At 46.0% G+C, this 26,021-nt stretch overlaps 1 protein-coding gene across 3 annotated transcripts in view; it reads right to left on the reverse strand.

Moving 5' to 3' along the window:
• Positions 1 to 26,021, reverse strand: part of LOC139055871 (small G protein signaling modulator 2-like) — a 291,580-nt gene that overhangs the window by 102,734 nt on the left and 162,825 nt on the right. For all 3 annotated transcript variants that reach the window (XR_011511955.1, XM_070533451.1, XM_070533452.1), the window contains exon 14: positions 16,271 to 16,466. Coding sequence is in view for 2 of the 3 variants with exons in the window: in XM_070533451.1 (XP_070389552.1) it covers positions 16,271 to 16,466 (196 nt within the window). In the remaining variant the exon portion in view is untranslated. The remainder of the gene's footprint in view (positions 1 to 16,270; positions 16,467 to 26,021) is intronic.

The following is a 26,021-nucleotide window of genomic DNA, read 5'->3' on the forward strand; positions in this document are numbered from 1 at the left end:
CGCACGACCTATTTTTTGCAGTCTCTTAGATTCACACTGCCGTCCCCACTTAATAAATATTAAGAGAAAGACGCCAACTTTTCTACGTTTACAAAAAAGGACATGCGCGAATTTTTTCTAACTCTTGTCTAATGTCTTTTGTACTGCCCGAACATGATCAAGTATGTTTCATTACTCCTTGTAACACGTTTATTTTCGTCATTTTGTTATGTGTGTTCACGTGAACATTGAATATTTCAACTCTAATGTACAACTGTTCTGGAGTGTACTTATATATTGACTTTATTTGTTCTATTGTTCCATTGTTGTATTTGCACAACTTCTTCTTAATTTGTTTTGAAGTGGATTTTTTACTTGATTTCTGCAAATTTGTTTTTGAACGTATGAATCGTAGTACCGCTGTCATGTACGTGGGCCCTTAGGTATTTTCAAATGGTGTTACTACCGCTTTTCGCCTAAGGGACCCCCAACTGTCGTTGGAAATAAAGATTTTATTGATTGATTGGATCACGGCTGCGTCGCGTTGACCTGTGGCTGGTATGTGATGTCGTCAGGTTGTCTTTCGTCGTCGTATTCTTTGCTTCCAGACTTCGTCGGGACGGCGACGTGTCGTTATGCCGTCGAGGTTGTTTCTTCGGCGTCTTCGTCGGCGGCGGAGGACCTTCGTCAGTTCGATGAACAGCAACCGCACCTCAATCGGTTGCTGCTTCCGGATATGGGCTCGCTGACCAGTCCCAGGATGTTCCAGTGTATGGTCGGCGCTGCGGCGACAGGTAGCGGCCTGGTGATGGCGAATGGGACGGTCGTCGAGAGCTTCACTCAGTAGCGGTGATGTAGTCGGCGATATTGCGAGGGCGTTCACCTTGCTGCGGGCGCGGAGCGTTGACAGCGAACCCTCGCAGTCCCATCTCCCGGTATGGGCATAGTCGGTAGACGTGACCCGCTTCTTCGCAGTGGTAGCAGAGAGGGCGTTGGTCAGGAGCGCGCCATACGTCTGCCTTCCTCGGGTAGCTGCGCTGGGCGATGGGTAGGCGTGCTGGCGGCGGCGGCGTTGGTCGACGTAATTGCGGCGTTACAAAGCCCTGGCGCTGTCGTGGAGGGGGTCCCTTGAAGGCGGGCGACGGCGGCGTAGACGATCGCTTCAGGCTGGGGCTGCGATGATTGTGTTTGTAGCTCGAGAACTGCAAGCGATCGCTGGACTTCTTCTTTGACGATTTCGGCTATCGAGGCCACTTGAGGCTTCGACGACGGGAAGATCTTCTGAAGCTCCTCTCGTACGTCTGCCCTGATAGCCTCGCGCAGGTCGTCGGAGGCCAGTGATTGAATTCCGGCGTAGTTTGTTGACTTGGTGCGGCGGTCGAATTGCCGGTTCCGCATTTCCAGTGTCTTCTCGATGCTCGTCGCCTCACGAACAAACTCGTCGACGGTCTTCGGTGGGGTTCTTACCATCTCGGCGAAAAGTTCCTCCTTTACACCACTCATCAGTAGGCGGACTTTCTTCTCCTCAGACATTTCCGGGTCGGCGTGGCGGAAAAGACGGCTTATCTCCTCCGTGAAGATCGCGATCGTCTCATTCGGCAGCTGCGCTCTGGTCTCGAGTAGAGCTTGGGCTCGCTCTTTTCGCACGACGCTTGTAAATGTTTGCAGGAAGCCGCTTCGGAACAGGTCCCACGTCATCAAGGTGGGTTCTCGATTCTCGAGCCACGTCCTGGCGGCGTCCTCCGATGCGAAATAGACATGTTGCAGCTTTTCGTCGCTGTCCCGGCTCTTAAACGTAGCGACCCTCTCATACGTCTCCAGCCAGCTTTCCGGGTCCTGAAATATGGAACCGCGGAACGCCGGTGGTTCCCTGGGCTGCTGCAGAATTATCAGGGCCGCTGCGACTGCCATTGCGGATGTCTTCTTGGTCGCCTCTGGACGATCTTCTTGGTAAAGCAATGAAGGGGGCTAGTTGGTGAACGTTCATATCTCCTTGTATATAAGCGCCTTATTTAACAGTAATAAACAGTTGGTAGTTTGCGCTACGTCCGTCCACGTCCTGTCCTTCCTTAATCTCGTCTGTGTAAAACTGAGCGCAATATAACCATGAACGATCTTCTTGGACTGGCTTCTTGGTCATATCTGGTAGAAGACCGTGTTACGGGGGCAGCTGCTGTAGTCGGCGGCTTGCTCGATGTTCCGGGATGGCGCTGTATTGTCTTTTCGGCCCGGGCTTGGATTACGGCTTGTCGGGGGCGTCCGGTACACAAACGTAAAGCACCTTCACCAGATGTCACGTGGTAATGACGGTGAAGAAGGCAGCAAAACTTCGATTAAAGAAACTGGCGTTTTATTGGTCGAACTTGTGCCCTCAAAAGCAGGCTACACTCAAAGAACGATAGCGGCGAATACACTCGGTGATCGTCGAAAATCTGAAGAGCGGGTCAAGCGCGTCGGCTTTTATACATCAGTCGTCGAATGTTCCAGAGTAATCGCTGGGACCCACGTGCCTTCCACAAAGTTCTGGATTATTCGCGTCGCGCACACATGCAATCAGATTACACAAGGTTCGGTCACATACAGCGGATGGAACCATCGATAATGTTCCATAAACTTCCGATACATGCAGGCGCGTCCTGCGCTGTGCGATAACATTTGTTAGGCGGTCAAACGTGTCGCCCACTCACCGTGGTTATTCAGTGGCTATGGTGTTGGGCTGCTGAGCACGAGGTCGCGGGATCGAATCCCGGCCACGGCGGCCGCATTTCGATGGGGGCGAAAACACTCATGTACTTAGATTTAGGTGCACGTTAAAGAACCCCAGCTGGTCGAAATTTCCGGAGTCCTCCACTACGGTGTGCCTCATTATCAGAAAGTGGTTTTGGCAAGTAAAACCCCATAATTTTTTGAAACGTGTCACCCGATAAAGATAAGTACCCGTGTCAATATTATACAGCATGTTTATGTGCCGATATGTACATTTCCACGTCATTCATTAGAGATTCTTCTCGCCCTTCTGTTATATAGATGTTTGTTACGTTATGATATAATTTTTCCTTTATTTCTTATTCTATTTTTCAAACACGCATAGACATTGTTAAAAAAACACAGTTTGCCCGCAATCACCAAAGGCGCCACGTGTGCAAAGAATGCTATGGAACATAGTTTGCGGAACTTGGAGGTTGCTGGTGGTCCCAGCATCGGTTCCATATAACCAAGTGGCTGTCTTCATGGTGTCACAAAAGTTGCAGTATATTCAAACAAAAAACAAGAGAAACACTGTACTGGCAGCTGCAACCCATCGCACGCTCTATGCTAACATGTGACCCGTCTCGCCTGCATTCCACTGGCTGCATCGTTCCATCTTATATTTCTGACGCCCTCCCTTGTAGATGCCACTGAATGTACGCTTGTTTGTATTCATAGGGTACCTGCACTTTCCTTCTTCCTTTTTCTTATTTTTGACTTCAGTGAATACACGCGTGTTGGTATTCATGACGTCATATGTTTTTCTCTTTTCTTTTATAAGCTTCGCCCTTACAGACATTGCACTCTTGATGAAGGCCGGACCCCGGCCGAATCATCGAAATTCAATGTTTCCTTTTGCAATGCTACGTGCGCCTGCGCTTCTTTTCTTTTGTTTTTGGTATGGTAGTCATTACGGACATGTCGTTACCTTACTGTCATATTTCGCAAGTCCACGGCATCCTCTACTGTACCCTCACCTGGAAAATGGCTAAAGCTCTTCCTTTATTCAAGACCGGCGACAAACACATTATATCTAATTATAGGCCGATTTCTTTAACCTCTCATTCGTGTAAAACGTAGGAAATTGATGGCAGCTTTCGATGAGCGGAGGGAGGACCTGGATGCGCATTCGCATCGGTTTGAAAGGATATAAGTCGGGAAAGGCTGGGAGAGGAGCGAGTGGGCATAAAGCTTTAAGCATGTGTTTACAGGGCGATGCTCTGAGTGTCTTTGGGTGTATGCCAGCAGAGGAGTCATTAGACTATAACAAGGTGAAGAAAACGTTATTGCAAACATTCAGTTTGAGCACAGAAAGGTTCCGGAAGAAGTTCAGGTCATGTAAGCCTGAAGATTCAGAAACAGGCAAGCAGTTCGCATATCTTCTAACAAATTATTTTGAGAGGTGGATAGAGCTGTCCGAGGAAGACTAAACGTATGAAGGGGTTCGTAACAAGGTAGTGGGGGTACAATTTCTTGCCAGGTGTAGCAGTTGTTTGGCGATATTTCTTAATGAGAGAAAACTACAAACTTTGGAGCAGATGGCACAACAGACAGACCAGCTCGTAGAGGCACAAGTATTGATAAATTTAGGAAAGGGCGACAAAGAGGCACACATGAGAACAGTAGGAGAGATGAAGAACCAGGGGCAAATCAGTAGACAAAGGGGACCCCAGAGATGTTTTCTACGTAACCAGTTAGGTCATTTAGCGGTGAACTGCGGAGTGAGAGGTAATCGTCAGGAAACACTGATGGTTTGCCAGTTGTGCCAAAAGAAAGGTCACAAGGCAGACGAATGTAGGACTAGATTTCTGGCCAAAACGGCATGTATCATGAGGTCAAGACAGGACGGACAGAGAGAGCAGGACATGCCTGTAGTGGAAGGCGAGATACAAGGACGCAAAGCTGGTCTTGAGAGACACGGGAGCCCATACCATGATAGCAAGGAGGAGTCTATTGCCACCAGAAAGCATGACCGGGTACTTTAAACCAGTAATTTTGGTAGATAAGTACATTCAATATCTGCCAGAGGCACGGATTCAAATATCGACACCCTTTCTTACAGGGTTTGTCACAGCTATATCTGTGGAGGACCCCCTTTATGATTTGATTGTTGGAAATGTACCTGCGGTGAAGAAGGCAGATGATCCAGACCCTAGTTGGAAGAGGACAGGGAAAGACTTGAAAGAGAAAGAACACTCAGAAGCGCAAAAAGAGGGGATGCAAGAGGTAGACGTAGTGGCAGCAGAACAAACGTGAGCAAGCAACAGCAGCACCAAACCTCTGAAAGCATTGCAGGTTGCAGCCTTTAAAGAATTAGGTATTACCGCTGCAGAATTTAAAGAATTACAGAACAAGGATGAGTCAATACCAAAGGGGGAATATAGGGGAATTGGTGTGAAGGAAAAGGAGTAGGACAGTGGACAACCTATTTTACCAGAAGTGTGCGTTTAGTTCAAGTAGGGATGTACTACAATTGATGGTCCCGAAGGAGCTGAGGAACACAGTCACGAAGGAATAAACGTGTTAGAAAGGATCACAGAAGACTTCGTTTGGATGGGGGTGCAGAGTGATGTGAAACGGTATGTGAAATCGTGTTCTATGCCAAAAGACAGTGGCTAAGGGACGTGTAAGAAAAGAGATAGAAAAGGGGAAGGACGGGGAGAGGACTAGAGTTTTTGAGCAACGCTAACTAATGGCAGAATAATGAGTTGGAGCCTCGCCTTGCAAGAATACTGTTTCTATATATAGTACATCAAAGGACGACCGAATCTGGGGGCGGATTTCATGAGTAGGGCGTTGTAGTGATGATATATCAAAGTATAATGCCGACGAACAAGTGTACACATGTAAAGTGGTGGGAAAAATGAACTCGCGAACGTTGCGAGCTGTGCATATGGTGAAATGTGTGTGGCAGTGTGATGTGTTGTGAGCCACGACGACGCAAGAAAATGCATCCAACTCACAGCGGAAGAGTCAAATTCGCCACCGAGAAGACCGACAGAAAGCAGTTTTCTTGGAAAAAAACTCCTCAAAAGGGGACCCATGTCATATGTAAGAGCTATGCGGCGCAAAAAGAAAGGAAGAAGACGATATGCGCGGATCGGACCGAACGGCACGAGCCGTCGAGGCGCATTGCCCAAGCTGTGATAGCGAGAGAAGCGGCACCAAGCTGGCATTATCGACATGGCTCTGGGCCAAGAAGGTTGGAGCATCAGCATCGCACTGGCGACGAGAGCCATGGAGGTTCGGTCAAGCCCGTGACGCTGGTGAACTAGGGTGTGACTGTCGACATCGGCGACGTTCGAGCGAGGCTCCTTGTACCTGCCCCTCACGGCCGTGCCGGGCACTCCAGGAAGGATTCCCCTCCAGAGGCAGACTAGCACGTCCGCGGGGCGTCTCGTCAGCAGTTAAAGTAGCGGTGGAGCCCGGCGTTAGGCCTAGCCAGTGAGGCCGGAGTGCCGCTTCACCGACGGAGTTCGGGACACCAGCATCAAAGACGGACGGGTTGACTGACCGACATCAAGGCAGCAACCTCTACGGCGTCGACGATGAGGAAGATCCGACAGGCATAAGACTCGGAGATACGGAGATATTAACATGTTGAGAAGTGGTCAATGAAAGGTCAAGCTGGATGCTCTATTAAACTCAAATGGCCTTACACATGTTATTAATCTTCCAACAAGAGTGACACTGAATACGTCTACATTAAATTATATTTTTGTTACAAATGCAATGCCGGAGAGAATCAGAGCCGGAGTTATCGCGGCTGACTTGAGTGATCATTTGCCTATTTTTTATGCTGTAGTAAAAAGGTGAACATGAAACAAAATTTGCCTGCAAATTTACTACAGCATATTACGCCGCAAAATCTTTCCTCATTTGTAGACAAACTTTCGTTGGTACCGTGGGACACTGTGCATAATATTACAGACGCTTGCGGAGCTTCCGAAGAATTCTTTAAAATCCTTAAACCTATATATACAGAGACCTTTCCTTTTGTACGCTTAAAACAAAAGAGAAAAATTCGTAAGCCCTGAATAACCTCCGACCTGGCAGCAAAAAATCGGCAGAATAATACAATGTTTAGCAAATTTATTAAGAACAGAGATCCAGACGCACTGAAGAAGCTTAAAACTTCCCGTAACAGTTAAGACAAAAAGTTAAAAAGAGCAAGAAAACAACAGTTTTATAATTTATTTCCTTCCCTTTTTGGCTGCTCAAATGCTCTCTGGAAGAAGCTGAACTCAGTGTTACAATATAATATTAAAAACCAATCAGTTCGTGAAATAAAATACAATGGCACCGAGTTTTCAGGGAAGGCGTTAGCCAATGCTTTCAATGAGCATATTGTGAACACCGCGGGTCAAATGGCAGCGACGAGTGATTTAAAAAATGTTTACTACAATAACAGTCCGGTGTTCCTTGACCCTATCACTGAAGCTGAAGTGACAGAGGTAATAATAAGCCTAAATAACACAGTGCATTGGATGTTGACGGGATGCAAATGAAGCCTTTGAAACATGCTGCCTCTTTGCTTGCTCCATGCATACAGTGCGTATTCAACTTATGCCTTGAACAAGCGATATTTCCATCCCAAATGAAAGTTGCTCGTGTTAAGGTACTCTATAAGAAGGGTGACAAAAACGATATGGGCAATTATCGGCCTGTTTCTATACTGCCCGTGTTTTCAAAGGCCTTTGAAAAGGTAATCCTCAAGAGACTGAAAAAATTCGAACAGAAGCACATCTTAATTGACTGCCAGTATGGTTTCCGTGAAGGCTTGAGCACTGAATCGGCACTTCTTGCACAAAAAGAGTATGTGTTAGATTAAATCGAAAAAGAAAATGTAATACTGGGCATTTTTATAGATTTTTCAAGGGCCTTTGACCTTATTAATCATGAGCTGCTCATTAGGAAGCTAGAACGTAACGGTATGCGAGGTGTTGCTGCTTCTCTAATCCATTCATATTTAAGAAATAGGCAACAAATTGTAGACATAGAAGGCTTTCACTCGGATCTATTAGCAATTTCTTGTGGTGTGCCTCAAGGCAGCATCTTGTGACCATTTCTTTTCAACCTCTACCTAAATGACATTGTAAGTATATGTCCAGAAGTAAAATTCATCATTTACGCAGATGATACGAGTACATTTTTGTCCGCAAAAAAAACCAACCAAATAGTTCGGAAATGCCAGCGAAATCCTGGGTAAACTTGAAAAGTGGACAGAAGAAAATGCCTTAAAAATATAAGTACAGAAAACAAAGGCAGTTTTATTTCACGCTAGAAGCAAGAAGATAACATTAAATCAAAGGGTTCTGCTGAACTCAACTCCAATTGAAATCGTACGTTCTATTAAAACACTGGGCGTTTTCTTCCACAATACCTTGTCTTGGGACGAGCACATAGATCAGTTAGCAACAAAACTCTCCCAAGTAATTGGCGTTGTATATCGGAACGCAACCATACTACCACACAGTGTAATGATGCTAATTTTCAATACCTTATGTTGTTCCAGACTTAATTATTGTCACCTAGTTCGGGCCTCTACGACGCAAACCGATCTGCAAAAAATCCACGTTTTGCAAAAAAAAAGTTTCTGCGAGTTATTGCGGATGTACCCAAGTACTATCCATCTGAGCCCTTATTTCGCAGCTATAACATAATGCCAGTAACAAATATTTATGATTATTGCCTGTACAAGCGATATAAAGAAGAAATAAAAAATAATACTTCTTTCTTGCGTCAGTTAGCGGAGCTGAAATATCACTCTACTACATATAATACGCGAAATTTTGAAACATGGGCAATAGATACTTGTAGGACAACATATGGCTTACAAATGCTAAAAAAACCGGCTGCCAAGGTTATTGAATACACTACAGAAACAAAACATAGAGCCCGACAAAATTACTTTTGCGGACCTTCGAAAATACTTTAGTGCGTAAAGAAGAAAACAAAAGGGAAACAAGAATAGTATAGTTAGTGTATAATTTTGCTGCACTTTTACTGCGGAGTTATCTGCGCTTTCTGCGGTGCATTTTGTGTGCGCTGGTATTTGGTGGCGTTCTTGTATGAATAAACAGTGCCTTGAAAGCTGAATGTTTGTACTTCATAATTGTATAACTTCAAATTGTATTGTATCACTTGTATTATTTGTATTGCAATTGTAATTGTATTAACTGTATAACTTCAAATTGTATAACATAATTTGCATAACGATGTCTGAATATGGAATGAGTTTTATCTTTTTTCATGCATGGATTTCAGTAAGTGCTGACTATAACTCATATATATTATATAAATTGCTGACTGCTACATGAAGTTGACATTGCGGGGACTGCGGCCTTGTGAAGCTTCAATGCGACAGCTTTTTCTGTGGGCCTTTGGCATCGTGTATTTCGAATGCAAATAAAGTTATTATTATTATTATTATTATTATTATTATTATTATTATTATTATTATTATTATTATAGAGTTTCTCACAATATTACCACGAGGGAAATCTGGCGCTGCTGCGCTGTGGTATGCATGGGAATGCCGGCATATTGTGACTTCGGATTGGCATCGTTCTCGGAGAGACAGGCAAGCACCACTGATTCATGTCACGATGATTCATATTCTACTAAAAGAGCACGTAAAAAGCTGTTTTAGCTTAACTATTACACAAAAACATTTTTTGTTTAAGTTTGAGAACTTGCTATTGCGTGTACAATTATATAATACGTAAGAAGTATCATCGGGCCGCTAAAGTTAGAGGACAGACGACGGGATTTACGCTCGCTTTGAAACAGTTTGTTATCTGTTCTTGCTTTTCTTCGATTGGTCATGCATTGTAGGTGAGTAAAGATGTAATATGCGTGAATGGAAACATTTTATAAAAATCTTACTTTAAGAACGCGTTATTTGTGTAGCCATATCTGCGTTCTAGACGAAGCCTCTTACAACACCAGCCAACATGAGCCTCAGAGACACATATACCGTCATTCCCATCACGGCACGGCGCCCCTAAATTCCCATAGACGGTGGCGCCAGATTTCCCTCTAGGTGTTATGGTGAGAAACTCTATGGTAAGAACGCTCCTTTCTGATGGCGTCCAACCATAGGCCAGGGTTGCCTGACTTTCGCTTAGTAACCGCTTAGGACGAACGTAGACGAAGATAAGGACATTTAGGCTATGCAAGTGTCACTATTCCTTAGTGGAGTTTTATTTTTAGTCAACTGAGTTTTTCATTTTGAATTTGGGTTAATCAATCAAAATCTGTTCGCTGCGTTGCCTTGCGCTTCCCGACTGCATCTCTCCTAACATCCGCAAGCCTCCAAGATCGGTGACACGCGACAAGTTCGCGACAGGACTAGACACGAGAAGCTCACTGTACTGAACTCTCATTTGCAAACAATTCATGCAACCAGTCACCATCTCTTTTATTTCACTGTTGATAGTTGGCCACAATACCGATTCATGCGCTAGGGCCTTGAATCTTCTAATACCTTGGTGTCGCTAGTGAATCTCGAGTAGCATGGCTTTATGGAGTTGCTCAGGAACCACTTTTCTGCAGTCTTTCAGCAGCAGTCCTTTGACGACCGCTAAGCTGCCTCGTTCTTTCCAATAGTCGTACAGTAGTTGAGGCACATCAGATGGTTGAGTGGCCAGCCACCTTTGCACAATTTGAGAAGACCAACGCAAACAGCATCTTCTGCCTTGTGTTTGAAGAGGTCATCCACCGTCACTACAGTAACTTCTGCGACTTCCATAACTGCAACATCTCCTTCCAGCCATTCTGTGTCTTGGTTTCTCTTTGGAGCACCAGTTGGAGCACATGACAGGGTATCTGCAGTGGCCAAGAGTTTTCCTGGGATGTACAAAACACTGTGCTGGTATTGCAGGAGCCTCATTCGGAATATTTGCATGCGTGGTGGCATTGTGTCCAGCTCTGGGGAGGGGGTATTCTGAAAGAGTCCACCTAGTGGACTGTCCATTTTGGCCCCTGCTGATTGGATGCAGCTCTACGACAGAGAAGGAGACTAGCGGCCCTAGCCAATCAGCAGCAGCCGAATTGGACAGTCCACTAGGGGGACTCTTACAGAATACCCCTACCCCCTGCTTTACTTGGTAATGTAGGAAGTGGCCTGTAGACAGTCTCTATGTCAAAGAGTACGGCCCTGACGAATTGGTCAAATCTTTCCGCTGCCCATGTTACTGCCAGGGCCTCCTTTTTCGTCTGGCTGTAGCTCCCCTCGGCAGGTGACAGTGGCCGTGAAATGTATGCAACGACACGCATCGCCCCTGAGGGTTGGTCCTGGAACAGCACTGCACCAACACCATATGAGCTAGCATAAGCTGACACCATTGTTTGGAGCACTGAATCGTACTTGGCCACTGTGGTGAAGTACGTGAGTGCGTCCTTTACCCTTTGAAAAGCCTTTTGTTGATCCAGTGCCCAATACCATTCACTGTTTCTTGAGAAAAGAGCCCGGATAGGTTCTGTTATCTCGGACAAGTTTGGCAGAAAACATCCCACGTGGTTGACCATTCAAACCGGTCTTCACGATCCACTGATGTCTGAAGGTGCCTGCAGGTTTTTCAGGGCGTTGATCTTGTCGAGCTCAAGTGCAATTCCATCACGGCCCACCACTATTCCAGAAACTTTACTTCGGGCACTGCAAAAACAGACTTAGTTTTGTTCAGTCTGGCTCCAGCTGTTCTAAACCATTGCAAAGCATTTTCTAGTCTTCGATCATGCTCTTTCTTTGTTTGGCCAAAAACTAGGACGTTGTCAATCATGTTCACCACACTGTCCATCCCTTCCAAGATGCTACTCATTTGGCGTTGGCAGTATTCTGAAGCAGAGTAAATACCAAATGGAAGCAATTGGAAACAGTATCTGCCAAAAGGAGTAATGAAAGTTGTCAGCTACTGACTTTGTTTCGCTAGTTTCACCTGGTGAAATCCCACAGTGGCATCAAGGGTGGAGAACACTTTACCTTGGCTGGTGCTCCCCAAGATGCTTTCTACTGAAGGTATAACATGTCGTTTGCAGAGCACAGATTGATTCAAGTTTGTCAGGTCCATGCAAATCCTGTAGCCCCCTGAAGACTTAGGAACAACGACGATGCCAGAGTACCACTCAGTCGGAGCGTCCGTACAGCGGATCCCACCTCCGGTTTCTATTTTTTGCAGCTGCTTATTTACTGCCTTGTGAAGAGGCAGCGGTATACTCGGAACACTAAGCGAAAATGGTTGAGCGTCTTGGTGCAGCTTTATGCTGTACGCTTCTCTGAGTTCACCGAGGCCTTCAAAGATGTCGCCTGGCAGGAAGGCAGGCTTGTCTGCAGTGACGGGGTCAACAAACATAACAATTTTGAGTGCCGTGATGGCTGGAAAGCCCAATAAACGCTTGGCATCGTTGGCATCACAGAAAAAAAAGGCAGCACTGTAGACCTTCCTTTCCACACGAGGGTTGCCTGGAACACCCCCATGACTTCTACGCGTGTGTTGCTGGGTCCTGTCAGAACTTGATCAGGCTTGTGCAATATATTCAGAAGTCCTGGAAACTCCTGAGAGACGGCTGCGACATCTTCTCCGGTGTCCACCTTGAAGAGTCCTTCACGCCCTATCACAACCACGCAAACGAACTTCGCCATGTAGTTGTTTCTGTTTGATGAGACGGCGTGCAGATCTACAGCGTTTACATTCAGTTTCTTTTCAGATACGCTGTCAAAGTGTCTTTTTTCTTTGCAGTTATGGCACTTCGCTCAACGAGCTGTACATTCAGGTCTCGGATGCAACGAACGACCACAGTAGCGGCAACATGTTCTCGTCTGAGGTGAGACGTCATACTTTCCTGGAGGTTTACTTCTCGGCTGCTTCTGCGATGTGCATAGCTGGGGCTGCCCACAATGGCCAAACTTGGCTTCTGACAGCGAAGCACTATATTCGGTGCCACCAGAATCAGAATGTTGACAGGCCCCTTTGAATACCGCAGCTCGTGCCTTAAGTGCGTCTTTGTGAATACGGGCTTGTTGGATAGCACCATCAAGCGTAAGTTTCGTGGTACGGCACAGTTGTGCAAATTCACGCAGTCCAACGGCGAAACAGTCGCACACCAAACAATCCTCAACATCCTTCGATTAATAATTACATCTATTTACAGGTTCACGCAGAGCCGTGATGAAGCTGTCTACTGTATTTTTTTTTCTTGCCTTTGGCGGTGAAACTTTACGCTTTCGTACGCTCCGTTAGGCGGATGAACAAAATACGCCTTGAACTTCTTTTTGATGGCATCGAAGCATGCCCATTATGCCGCTTCTAATACTCGCGTGTCAAGAATCCTTCCAGCTTCTTGCGATCCCATTGTGTAGAGAAGAGTTCGGACCTTTACCTCGTCGGGCAGCTCGGTAAAGTCCAGAAGCAAAGCTATAATCTTTGAAATGTAGAATCCACTTGGGCCACTCGCTAGGGTTCTCAAAGTCAAACCGCGGTGGCTGCCTCATGGCAGTTGGTAGTATCGGGCTTCTCGCCACTTCTGCGCCATTCTGGTGCAGCCATTGTTAGGAGCTCCCGACACCCGGCTTTGACATAAAAAATGCGCACAGCAGATTTGACACTTGCAGTATGGGTGAGCAAGTGACAAGCGGTTTCTTGGAGGAGCTCAGCTCATCCTACAGTTACCTGATCCAACCTCTGACACCATGTCATATGCTACGCGGCCTAGGCGCCGTCGACGCCGGAAAACCCTGCAAGCCCGACAGCACATGCTCGTGACCAAATACCAAAAGCCTCTTTTACTTACACAGAACACACACGCCACAGCCTTGCAGCGGACGACCGCGACCTTATCGGGCGACAACGTTTCACTGCCTAACAAGTGTTATCGCACAGCGCAGGACGCGCCTCCATGTATCGGAAGTTTCTTGAATGTTATTGATTATGTTATCCGCTGTCTGTATTCACCGAACACTGTGTAATATTATTTCATGTATGCGCGACGCGAATGGTGTAGAACTTTCTGGAAGACATGTGGGCACCAGCGATTGCTCTGGAACTTTCGATGACTGATGTATAAAAGCTGACGCGTTTGACCCGCTGATAAGATTTCGCCGACCGCCGACTGTGTTCACCGCTATCGTTGTGCTTTAAATGTAGCCTGTTTTTGTAGGCACAGGTTCACCCAATAAAAGTTAGTTTCGTAATTCACAGTATTGCTACTGTGCTCCTTATTGTCACTACTACGCGACAATAGAAACTGGATACGCCTTTTGTTGCACCTCCAACAATTGTCGTTACGTAAATCAAATGTTCACTCGCGAGGGGTCACTACACCAGGTGGAAATATCTGTTTTTGTTACCAATCTGGCTAAGTGCCTAAACTACTGTTTGCAAATTACTAATTTGATCAAGTGCCAAGCTTAGCACTGTTTGTAGACCTTCACTGTAAAGCAGTTGAGTACCCCCAGGATGCTTCAAGGGCAAACTGGATTTAAAACGTGGCTTTAGAAAAAGCAAGGAAATTTTTAACGACAAGGAAACCAGATATGTCCACAACAAAGAAAACTCTCGAAGAGCACTGCGTCAGCACTGCAGGAAAAACTTGGATATGTTCACCGACCAGCAGAACAAGTTTCACTTGATTGTGGCAGGAATTCTCACTGCCACGAGCACAGGTTGAATTATATGTGCATGATGAAATTTTAGGTCAGAAACAAACATCCGTGTGAGTGGTGGTGGAAGCATTGTGCGCACTACTGGCTTGCAGACTGACAGATTCTGATAACAGGCACTAAGATGTCCAGTTCCCAGTTCGTTTCGGTGTCTGAAGGAATTAGGATGCAGAAGGATGGCCGCTGGTCACCGAACATGTCAACTAGCTATCTTCCCTTCACGACAACATTAAAAACTGCACTTTTGATACTGTCAAGCAAAAGTGTTGTACTAGAGAATTTGGTTTACCACAAATCATAATTTTCCTGTACATTACTTTCTGTGCAAGAAAATTGTATTTTTTAATACTTCTGGTTGGAAAACAATATAGCATTTTACAAAGCAACAGTATTTGTATTAAAAGAAATATTCAAAAAATATTGAATTCGATTCACACTTGCTTTTCATTATTTCAATTCACTTCAATATGGAAAAGTTTATATACGCACACTCCTACCTTGTTTTTCTTCTTTCGATATCTTTATTTTTTGCGTAGCCAGTGAAAAAAATTTTCATGCTATTATCCAGACAATCATTGCTGCCTATGTGGGCAGGCTTTAAAGTATGGTATGCTCAAGGACACGTAAAGTTAGAGTATGGAGAACAATTAATTGAGTCCCCCTGGACAAAAACTTGTAATAAACTGCTCGTGAGAATTAAAGTAGCAAGGAACTTTAAATATTGTTTGAAAATATTTTATTAGCAGAATCAGGATTTTGTTAACAGTTATTTTCCCTTGAAATCAGTCGTCAGAGTATACAGTAAAACGTCTTTAAACAAAGTACTCGAGACCTCCAAAATGCTTCATTATACAGGTCACTTCGTTGTCAAGATTGCGAGCCACGTCATGTCCTATAGAGCAGGTTAGCACAATCCACAAAATGAAACCTTCATTTTCCCATGAATCCAAGATATACTGAGCATAGTCGCTAATTTCCTTCTCCACACTTAGCCCAATGAAATGTGAGAGTGCAACCAACTTTATGGCATTAAAGTGATGTGTGCTCCTTGGCATAATAACTCAACAGCGACACAAGTTACATCTTCAGATTGCATAACTGCTGCATTCTTGGTGGGTACGCGAGCCCTTTATCACTGGTGCCTTCATTGACTTTTACGACCGTTTCGTCATTGATCGCGCAGACGATGATGACATCGTTGTCAACTGCGAAGTATTCATCAGCTGTCACATCAGCTGCTGTGTCGCAGCAAGTGCCATACGAGTTGAGCTGTTCCACAGTCCCGTTCCTCAATAAGTTCCGTAGCAGTACCAAGACACTGCGTGGCCGGCATGCTCACCAAGAATATCGCTAGCACTAAAACGTTGACCACACCTCAGTGGCAGGTGAGCAAGGCAGTGGCAGTGCCGCTCGCCTTCATTGTAAGGCAAAAAAATTAGCCATGATGCCTAAATTTTGTCGTTGTACAGGCAAATATCCCGTAGTGGTCTTCACTGTAAAGGCATTCACAATACATAAGAAGGACGGGATTCAGGCCGAACATACAGAATCCTTTGCTGTACAGGTAATTTTGTTGTCATGAGGTTCGTTGTAGAGGTGTCCCAACTTTATTATGTTACCTGTTATCTATTGCAGTGCCACAACTATGGGCATGCCTTTTTACGTTGTTTATATCTTTAGAATTATTATTTTTTGTACTGCTGACATGTCTCATGTATTTTTCACTGGACTAGCCACTAGGTAATGTAGACTATTGGTCCACATATCATTCATATATATTTCTGGCAATTTATCAATAAAAATAATTGACTGACTCATCGATAGACAAACTAAGCTGATCAAATGATTTGAAAGCAAGTGTTTGACAATCCAAAATATGCTCACCAATGAGTGGTATTTCCGAGGTTGTACTCTCGGAGGAGAGCTTAGTGTGCAGACCCTCCCGATGGCGCACCATGGCCTCAGCAGCCAGCCACTCGGACAGGGTGGCCTCGTACTGCGCCTGCGTGCTCGCGTCTCGTTCCTTCCGCTCCTCTGGCAGGCTTGACAGCGCATAGTGGCCCAGCAGGTACGGCCACACCTGTGCAGCAAGGAGCAGCTATCGAGTGATCACTGGGCTCCTAAGGCCAGCACTACCTTTGTTGATGTTTTTCGCTACTGTGTCGCCTCACCCCCACCTACTTGCCTCAAGAAGAGCACTCCTTGACTCCCTGTGTTAGTGAAGAAAAATAATCGTTGTCATTTCATGCTCACTGCTGGATAAAGGCATCTCCCAGTAACCTCCAACCAGTGCCTACTGACTTCATCCTATGCATAGAAATTTCTTAATTTCATCACACCACTTTAATTGTACTTCCTAATACTCTGATTTTCTGACATTTAATGTTACACCCATCATTTTTCGCTCATTGTGCAGTCATTGGTGTCTTTTCGAGCTTCTATCTTAATCTCCAAGTTTCGGCCCCATACGTTAGTACTGCTAGAATGCAATGATTGTACACTTTTATTTTTAAGGGTATATAGCAGCAAGCTGCCAGTCATAACTTGATAATGCCTGCCGTATGTGCTCCAGCCCATTTTTATTCTGCTATAGATATTTTCTCACGACACTAAAGGTATGTACCATTAAATCAGCGCCACATCTTACTTTTGCTTCTCATGCTCTCACCACCCCCAGTTTCTGCTCATAACTTAAAATTCTTTGAGCATGCCTCCTGCTTCTTGCCAAGGACAAAGCTTTTCAATAAACAATTACAAGTACTAACAAGCATCCTAGACACTCAACCAATGACACTTCAGTGTGATTGAGCTGGAACTAACAGCGAAAAAGGAATTTTGCTTTTAGCATGGTTGTTAGTCTAACTGCACCAAAACATTAAAAGAAGCTATCCCACATGCTTTCCAATTTTGTTCACTGCACTGCTGCATAAAGCCACACATGCAACTAGCACACTTTGGTTTGGCAAGTGTACACGAAGGCAGCAAAGCATAGTTGCCTAGCTGTTCTCACTGAGCTGGTCAAACAGCTCTCCCAGCAGGCAGGCATCACCAAGTACTCCTACTAATGGCATCACCTCGTACTACCATCATCCTACTAGCCTATCCATCACTTCCTATCGGTATTTTTTTTTCTTTTTGCGCTTGCTGATATCATTGGACACCTGTGTATTATGAATGTTCTTACTGGCTTGCCTTCTCTTTGGTCTACACTGTCAGCACAAATGTTTCTGTCGTATATTTTCTCTTGTTTTCACCAATGTGTCCACTTCTACCATGGCTGCGAAAAAGTAACAGGCATCTAAAATGCTCGGCAGCATGTTACACTCCTGCAACACGTGAAGGCGTAAGCCTGCTGTACACTTGGTAAAGCATTAAGGTATACAAATGGCGGGGTCAGACTTCTTGCAACACATTAGAAGCTACAGCGTGAAGTACACGTGTGGGAAGCCGTTCCCTGCGAGCTTCAGCCTCCTCTCTACGTTGCCATCTCATATTGTCGCATTGCTGCTTTCGCATTTCGGCTTTTTTGGCTCGTTTTCTACCCTTAGATGCGGCTTCACGCAGTGCTATAGCGGGGTCAAACTCGCACCAATGATGCTTCTCTTCGACTTTACTTTGAATCTCCTCAGTAGGAGAAAACAGCGCTCGCAATCAAGCGCCTTGCTCCCGCTGCTTCGCACGCCGCACCTCGTTTCTCACTTAGCAAGCATAAATGGACATAGCGTACTCCCGAGGCGGGTGTGCAATGCTCTAATGATGGTGCGTATGCTTGTTTTGAGCTTGTTCTTTATTAAAACATATGCTGCTCTGTGTGTTGTATGGGTGATTTTATTTATGTATCCACTGTTCGCTTTCCTGAGCACTTGTAACCTCTGCTTTAAGGGAGAATGAGCCATTGCTGATGATGATATTTTTTACCACTCAACTATACGCTGCGTTTTTTAGGTATGAACCATTTCAACAAGCCACTGAAGGCCTTAATAAATAAATAAATAAATAAATAAATAAATAAATAAATAAATAAATAAATAAAAGGATTGCTGGGCTGGCCTTGTCTCCTCCATTCTCTCGAACAGCAGGCTTCCCCTGCTTTAGTACTCAACAGAAGTGCTTTATACTGACAAGTGCTGTGAACATTGCTCTCACGTGGCTGCTTTTAAAGCGTCAGGCGGCTGAATAAAATTTAATGTAGGCAACGAGGCCATGTGCACAAAAGCAAGCATTGTAATCTCCACTCCAGTTCCAATGTATTGAAAATCAGATGTGCCTTTGGCCATTTGACTTGGCCATCTTCATTCCCCCTTTGCCATGCCAGCACACAGAGACAGGACATCTTCTACCAAGTGCAAACTTTTGTGATTGTCAATTATGATCACCAGCCTATGTATGTCCATTACAGAATGAAGGCCTCTCCTGACGATACTCAGTTATACTGAATATGCTGCCTCTAGTCTCTGCCTGAAAATTTCTTAATTTTTTCGCATGACCTAATACTATTCGTCCTTGAATGCGTTCCCCTTCCCTAGGCATGTCTATCACTGCCGTCTTCCTGTCTGTTAAAATTACACATATAGTTTTTTCACTACAATGCTCATTGAATTCTTAATTTCCTCAAAATCTTCTTGCTGTATCGTTCTCGAAGTTTAAAAGGTTACTTACAGCAGAATACACCGATTACAAGCTTTTGTTTTAAAGGATATCGGTACGCGAATGTACACGAATTCGATGGTGTGGTCTGCCATGTGCACTCCAAGCCAGTTTCATCTTTTCTCGAGATTTTGATAACCAAGGTTCCCTTGGATCTATCTGTCCCAGACAAACAAACTCTCGTCCCCTTGACAGGAAATTAAACATTACTTTGCTGCGTATTAATCTTCAACACTTCCTTTTAGATTGTACAAGTTTAGGTTCGAATTCATTTGTTGTAAGTCATCTGCAGCATGACTGAACAGGACCAGTGTCACCTACAAACCACAACAGTTCGTGCCTCTCCCCTTGCTACTATTTTTGTTCCACTCTTTCCTGTTACAAAGGGGTACTAATCACATAAGTTACTGGGTACCATAACTTGTCTGCATTGAGCAGTATATTGTATGCTTTGTGCACAGCAATGGTTGCGCCACCTGTTGCCACTTCTACATTTGGGCAAGTGCCATGTACTGAGCAATCTTAACAGCACAGAGTGTGGTGACAATTGTGGCCGCACCTTTTTATAATGCTCTCATGATTGTGTTCTAAAATTTAAGTAATGTGCTAAAGGCCCGTCTTGCCTAGGCTGCCATCTTTTCCAAGAAAAACAACACAAAACAAAAGAGAGAGGAGGGGGGCTTACAGTGCTTTCTCGTCATTTGCGAACAAGATAAGCACAAAAGAAAGTCCTCGCTTGCTAGCTATATAATCAATGACAGCGAGAAAACCTGGCTACATAAAGAGCTCATTCAATAACCACAGACATGTAAGCAGACACTAAAACAAGAGAGGGCATAGCATAAATAAAGGGTTCTTAATTTTCAAGAGATAGTAATTCTAGATATTTACTAGATAAGACATAAAGAGAAGGCAGAAGACATACAACCATTCAAGGTATCACTGCACAGTGATAAAGGATTTGGCACAGCTTCCAGAATGAGAGTGCTTGTGTTTTCTTGTACTATACTTCAGCGCAGTCGACTACATTATACCACCTCCTGGCATTTTTTGGCCATCCTAAGCCCTTACATAAAAAAGGAGAGAAAAAAACTTATCATGATCATCATGTATTCTTCAGCTTCCCATGATAGGCAATGTGATAACATTTGGCCAGTACTATTACGAACAGAAGACTGGCAGACCCTTGTATGTTAGAATGTCCATGCTTATTATAGGCACTTAGCAGAAATAATATTGTAGGACTTCATTATAATATGCAAGTATCACAAATTAGTTCAGTATACATACGGTTCTTTGTTTTCAAGTAAAACCCAATAATTCAAAAAAATTTCACCCCAAGCAAAATTTGTGCAAATTGGCTTAAATGGAATTTTTTCCCAAATTACTGTACCCCTCGCCACCTTAGCCAACTAGCCCAAATCAGCAGTCCTGTGCAGTATGTTTCTCCACAAAGTAAGCCCCTTTGTAGGGGATACTAATAAATGCAGGTGTTACAAAACTAAGGAACGCTGCCCACCTTTGGTGAACAACTGGTTCATAAGACATATATCATAATATAGTAATATTAATGTACAAGTAAAGTGTATGCCTCGTTTTTGTCTAACACTCAAGCGAAATGCGGCATACATAGAAATGTAATCAATAAATATATATTGACATGCGTAGTTGTTTATCTTTATCGGGCTACCATGTTTCACGGCCTAACAAATGGTATCGCACAGCGCAGGACGTGCCAGCTTGTATCGGAAGTTTCTCGAATGTCATCGGTGGTTCCATCCACTGTCTGTTGTCACCGAACCTTGTGTAATCTGATTTCATCGCGCGACGCGAATGGTGTAGAACTTTCTGGAAGACACGCGGGCACCAGCGATCGCCCTGGAACCTTCGATGACTGATGTATAAACGCCGACGCACTTGACCCGCAGATCAGATTTCGACGATCGCCAACTGCGTTCGCCGCTATTGTTGTGCTTTAAGTGTCGCCTGTTTCTGTGGGCACAGGCTCGCCCGACAAAGGCTAGTTTCATCTTTCCCAGTATTGATAATGTGTTCTTTACCGTCACTACCACGTGACATCTGGTGGAGGTGCTAGTGCGTTCATGTACCGAACGCCCCGCAAAGCTGCCATCCAAGCCCGAAACGCAAGGACAACACCTACATCGACAAGGACAATGAAGGTAGCCGCAGGCTCCAAGGACTGCCGGATCACTACTTGATCCGGCTGCCAGTTCTCACGTAGATTGGCGTTTTGACTGTTCAAACCCTGCTGTTAGCTGTATTCTTGCCTCATTCAATGAGTATTATAGGCCACTTACGTTCACCACTGAAGTTCCAGCGCAGGGCAATATCAGGTTTTTAGACTTGCGTTTGCATTTCAAAGCTGAACACGTGTGTTGGGTGTATGAGCCCAGAGCTAATAAGCCGCCCTTGAGGTACAGTTCTGCAAACTCTAAACTCATAAACAGAAGTATCGTTCGTTCTTTCCTGTCATGCGCTCTATTTAAGTCATGTGCTCACTTGCTGGATGAAGGCCTTAGTAAGCAGGTGGCTCGTCTGGAAGCAGCGAACAATTTAACACATATCATTATCTCGGTTCCTGAAGGCCTGCATCGTCAAAGGAAACTAACTTCAAGCATGAGCGATGAGCAGAGAGCGGATGACGAAAGAGAAAGGAAAGAAGAAAGGGACAAACGAAAAGTGGCGGTAATTCCCTACATTCATAAGGTTTCCCACAACCTAAAAAAGGTTGGGCAACGTTCTAGTGTAAACGTTGTGTTTACAGCACCTAACAAACTCTCGAGGTTGAGTGTGTTGAGCTGTCCCATGAGGAAACGAAAGCCTGGTTGCGCTACCGTGCACAAAGATCCTTTTGTTATATGCACTCGCAATGTTGTGTATAAGATCCCACTTTCGTGTGGGAAGTACTACGTGGGCCAGACGGGCAGATGTTTAAACGTGCGTCTGGCGGAGCATAGTAACAAAATGGAGAGCATCGCAATAGATGGGCATCTGGCTGCCCATTGTAGAAAATGTGATACGAAGGCACCATGCTTCCCGCTCTTAGAACAAACTGTTGTTGTCTATCGCCACAGGAATAAGATTACGAGGGAAATTGTGGAAGCAGCTGAGACAGCTGGCCAGAGCAGGTGACGAGTGCGTTAGCACGCCGTCTATACTTTTATCAAGGAAAGAGCTTGAATTTTTGGGTATAGTAGTCACATGACTGTTTTTCTTCCTTCCCTTCAGTGTGTCTGTTGCAGTGGTGTCCCAGTGAGTATATATTGGCGGCGAGGAGTTAGGGAGTCGCCATCTATCGGAAGCGCCTCGCTAGCGTAGTATGACGGATCACGTGGCACGCCCCTCATAGGTTTTGCTGTCAGCGGTCACTGAAAACACCACGCGCGAACTCTCCCGGACATTTTATGCGAAGCATATTACGAGAGCTCAACCCAGCTCCTCAGGCGCGGCGGTGTCGCCTTGAATACCACGTGACACTGTGACGCCACGACAGAAAAGAAACGGGGCTCCAACTAGCGCCGTCGCTCGCGGCGTCGCCCCCCGCATCGGACGTGGTGAGCGTCGAGTGACGCAGCGTTCGGCGCGACAACGAAATGTGCGCCTGAGCAAGCGCCGCACGCCTGAGCCGACGCCGACGACACCGGCTTTTCTGCGACACGAGCTCCTTAACGCTGTCGCGTTAAAATAAAGGCTAGTATGCTTCGCATCCTGGGCTTAACCTTAGCTAAGCCACAGCCATTTTTTGTAAGTACTTTCGAAACGAGAGAAGTTTCTTAGTGTCTAAATAATAATCGTGGGCGAACTGAAAGCTCACAATCGTTTACAGACGCTATCTCTTTACCATCTCTTTACTCTTTATCTCTTTACAGTGAACGCCACTGCGCGCGGTTGCCGCGATGGAGTCTCCTTAACCGGCTTCTTGCGTGAAAGGTAGGTAAAAGCCGAGAGCAAACTATGTGAAGTATGTTCTTATAGTGTTTGTATAACTAAATGGAGCGTAATAGAACGAAGCCTCAATGCAGTGATCGCGCAGATTCGCAGCGACCGACTGCGCGTCTGCATGCTTGTCCGCGCACTGTTTCGACTTCTCCGCACGCGCGTTTTCTCACCGTACCATGAGCTTTAGGCCGCAGAATATGAACATTTGACAGTATACAAGAAACCATTGTTGCGTGGGCGCTATCAGAGCTGTTCAAAAACAATTTCATTGTAGAGACTTCGACGCCTACGGGGACTGTAATGTGCCGTCGCGACGATTCAATCTTTCTTTCTTCTAAATTCTTTGACCTTTCAATATTATTCCTCGAGTTGCATCGCACTGTATGTTTATTGGTGTTCTCAGCGTGCAATTTCCCGCTGCTCCTTTCTTGTAATCCAGTGGTATAATTCATAACACAAACATGACCATATGCTATGCTTTTTTTAATTGTGCTTCTAACCGCTGCCTTTCCACTCCACTGAACTTGCCAGTATCTATAGCATAGACAAGTTCATAGACCAAACCGTCATGACATTAGTCGGGCAGCGGACTCGGGCGAGCGTCTCAGTGCGTGTTTTCAGAACATCGCAGACCGGGCGCAGTAGCAGCAATCTTCCTCGCGTCTGTGCTTGCTGCATAACCGAGTTGTAGCCGATGACTGTTTGCCGGTTTTATGTTTCGCGAGCCAAGCTTCACGCAGCTTCTTGTCCTGGGGCTACGTGTGAATAAGGCTGACACCGGCCTCCGTTACGTGCGTCCGGCCCTGCAGCACCGAGCAGTAGCCGACCATGTTGCGCGCCTTCAAAGGCAGCCACTACTTATTGTAGTGCTTTGAAGCGTTGTGAAGGAGACACTCGAAGCGGGAAAATTTCGCCACTAAATGAGGACCGCAGCGTACGAGGGAATTTAAACTCGTTTTCAGCTCGCTTCGGCGCGCCCGAAGCAGCCGACGCGGCCGCTATGTCCACGTGATCCCTCCTAGCACGTCACGCCGACGGTGGCGCCACCTTTTCCAATGGTGGAGTTCGAGGCCAATATACTCACCAGCTGCAATAAATCAATAGTTGAAAGTTAGCGCTCGTCCTGTGTTCCTGCTTGTCCCTGTGTCATTTTTTGCGTTATGTATCCCAGTCTGTTAGTACCACTATACCTGGGCGAGGGGAATGTCTTCCTCGCCCGTCAGCTACCTGCCCGCGGGTTGGAGAGGAAGGGTGCGCGCGCGTCGCGAGAGCGAGGGAGGATCGGGAGAGGGCGTAGTGCGCCTCTCCCGTGTCTATATGCCAGTTCTCGACGTGACGACGCGGGGGAAGATGGGCGCGTGTGCTCCCCACAACACATATGAGAAGGTTGCTGCATTTAACAGCTGGAACACCGACAACAACGTGCGAAATGGTTTTTGTTCTTTTTTTCCGCATTGGAAGATGCCACCACGACGTGGTTCAAGAACCGAGAAGCTACTTTAATGACGTGGGACCTGTTCCGAAGCGGCTTCCTGCACACATTCACAAGCGTCGTACGCCGAGAAGGAGCCCAAGTACTACTAGTAACCCATGTGCAGCTGCCTAATGAGATCCCTGCGATCTTCACGAAGCAAATGAGCTGTCTATTCCACCATGCCGACCCGGAAATGTCTCAAGAGAAGAAAGTCTGCGTACTCATGCGTGGTGTCAAGAAGGAACTTTTCGCGGGAATGATACGAAGACCATCGACGAGTTTCTACACGAGGCCACCACCATCGAGAAGACACCCGAAATGCGGCACCAGCAATTCAACCACCACACGAACTCTACAAACTACGCCGGAGTTCAACCACTGGCCACCGGTGATCTGAGAGAGACTATCAGAGCGGTCCTATGGGAAGAGCTGCTGAAGTTGTGACCAAGGTCGCAGCCTCAAGTGGCTTCAGTCGCCGAAATCATCAAAGAAGAGGTTCAGCGATCGCTTGGAGTTCCTGAGGTGCAACCACGATTGCCGCAGCCCCAGCCAGAAGCGATGACCCATGCCACCGTGACCCGGTGTCAAGGCCCCCTCCGCGACCATGCCAGGGCCCTGTAACGCCGCAATTCCATCACCCACCACCGCCGACGCCAGCATGCCCTCCCGTCGCCCAGCCCAGCTACGCGAGAAAGACGCACATTTAGCGCGCTTCCGACCACCACCCGCTCTGCTACCATTGCGGGGAAGCAAGCCAAATCTACCGCCGATGTCCTTACTGCAAAATGGTGCTGCGACGGTTCATCGCCAATGCACCGCGCCTTCAGCAAAGCGAACCCCCATGCGACATCGTCCAATACCTGGCCACCACTCAGTGGAGCCCTCGACGACCATCCCGTTCACCATCACCAGGCCGCTACTTGTTGCCGCAGCGCCGACCGAACACAGGCCCAGCCCGTGGCCGGACCGTCGGCCCATACCCAGAAAACTATAAGCAGCAACTGATGGACGTGCGGTTGCTGCTTGTCGAAATTATGAAGATACTCCGCCGCCGACGAAGACACCAAAGACACTATCTAGATGACAGAACAACGACACGCTGCCATCCGGACGAAGCCTGGAAGCAAAGAATGCACCGATCAAGGACCTGACGACTTGACGTACCAGCCACAAGTCAACGCGACGCAACCGTGATCCGACACCAAGACTTGACTGAAACGTAAACCAAAGAGCTACCGACATTGACGTGTTGCTCGATAACGATGCAGTCATCGCATTAGTAGACACAGGAGCCAACTACTCCGTCATGAGTGGACCCTTTGCCGCCAAGTTGAAGAAAGTTAAGACTTTGTGAGAAGGCCCCCAAGTTCGGACCGCTAGAGGACCCCTATAATGCAGACTGGAATCTGTACAGCGAGACTTACAGTTCATGACCGGACTTGCCCTGCCACCTTCGTTACCCTCCAACAGTGTTCACGAGACGTCATTCTAGGCATGTACTTGAGTCAACAGTTCAATCGACCTGAAGTCGAAGTCAATAATGCTGTCAGAAGA

Source organism: Dermacentor albipictus, chromosome 2 (assembly GCF_038994185.2).
Source record: "Dermacentor albipictus isolate Rhodes 1998 colony chromosome 2, USDA_Dalb.pri_finalv2, whole genome shotgun sequence".
Taxonomy (NCBI): Eukaryota; Metazoa; Arthropoda; class Arachnida; order Ixodida; family Ixodidae; genus Dermacentor; species Dermacentor albipictus.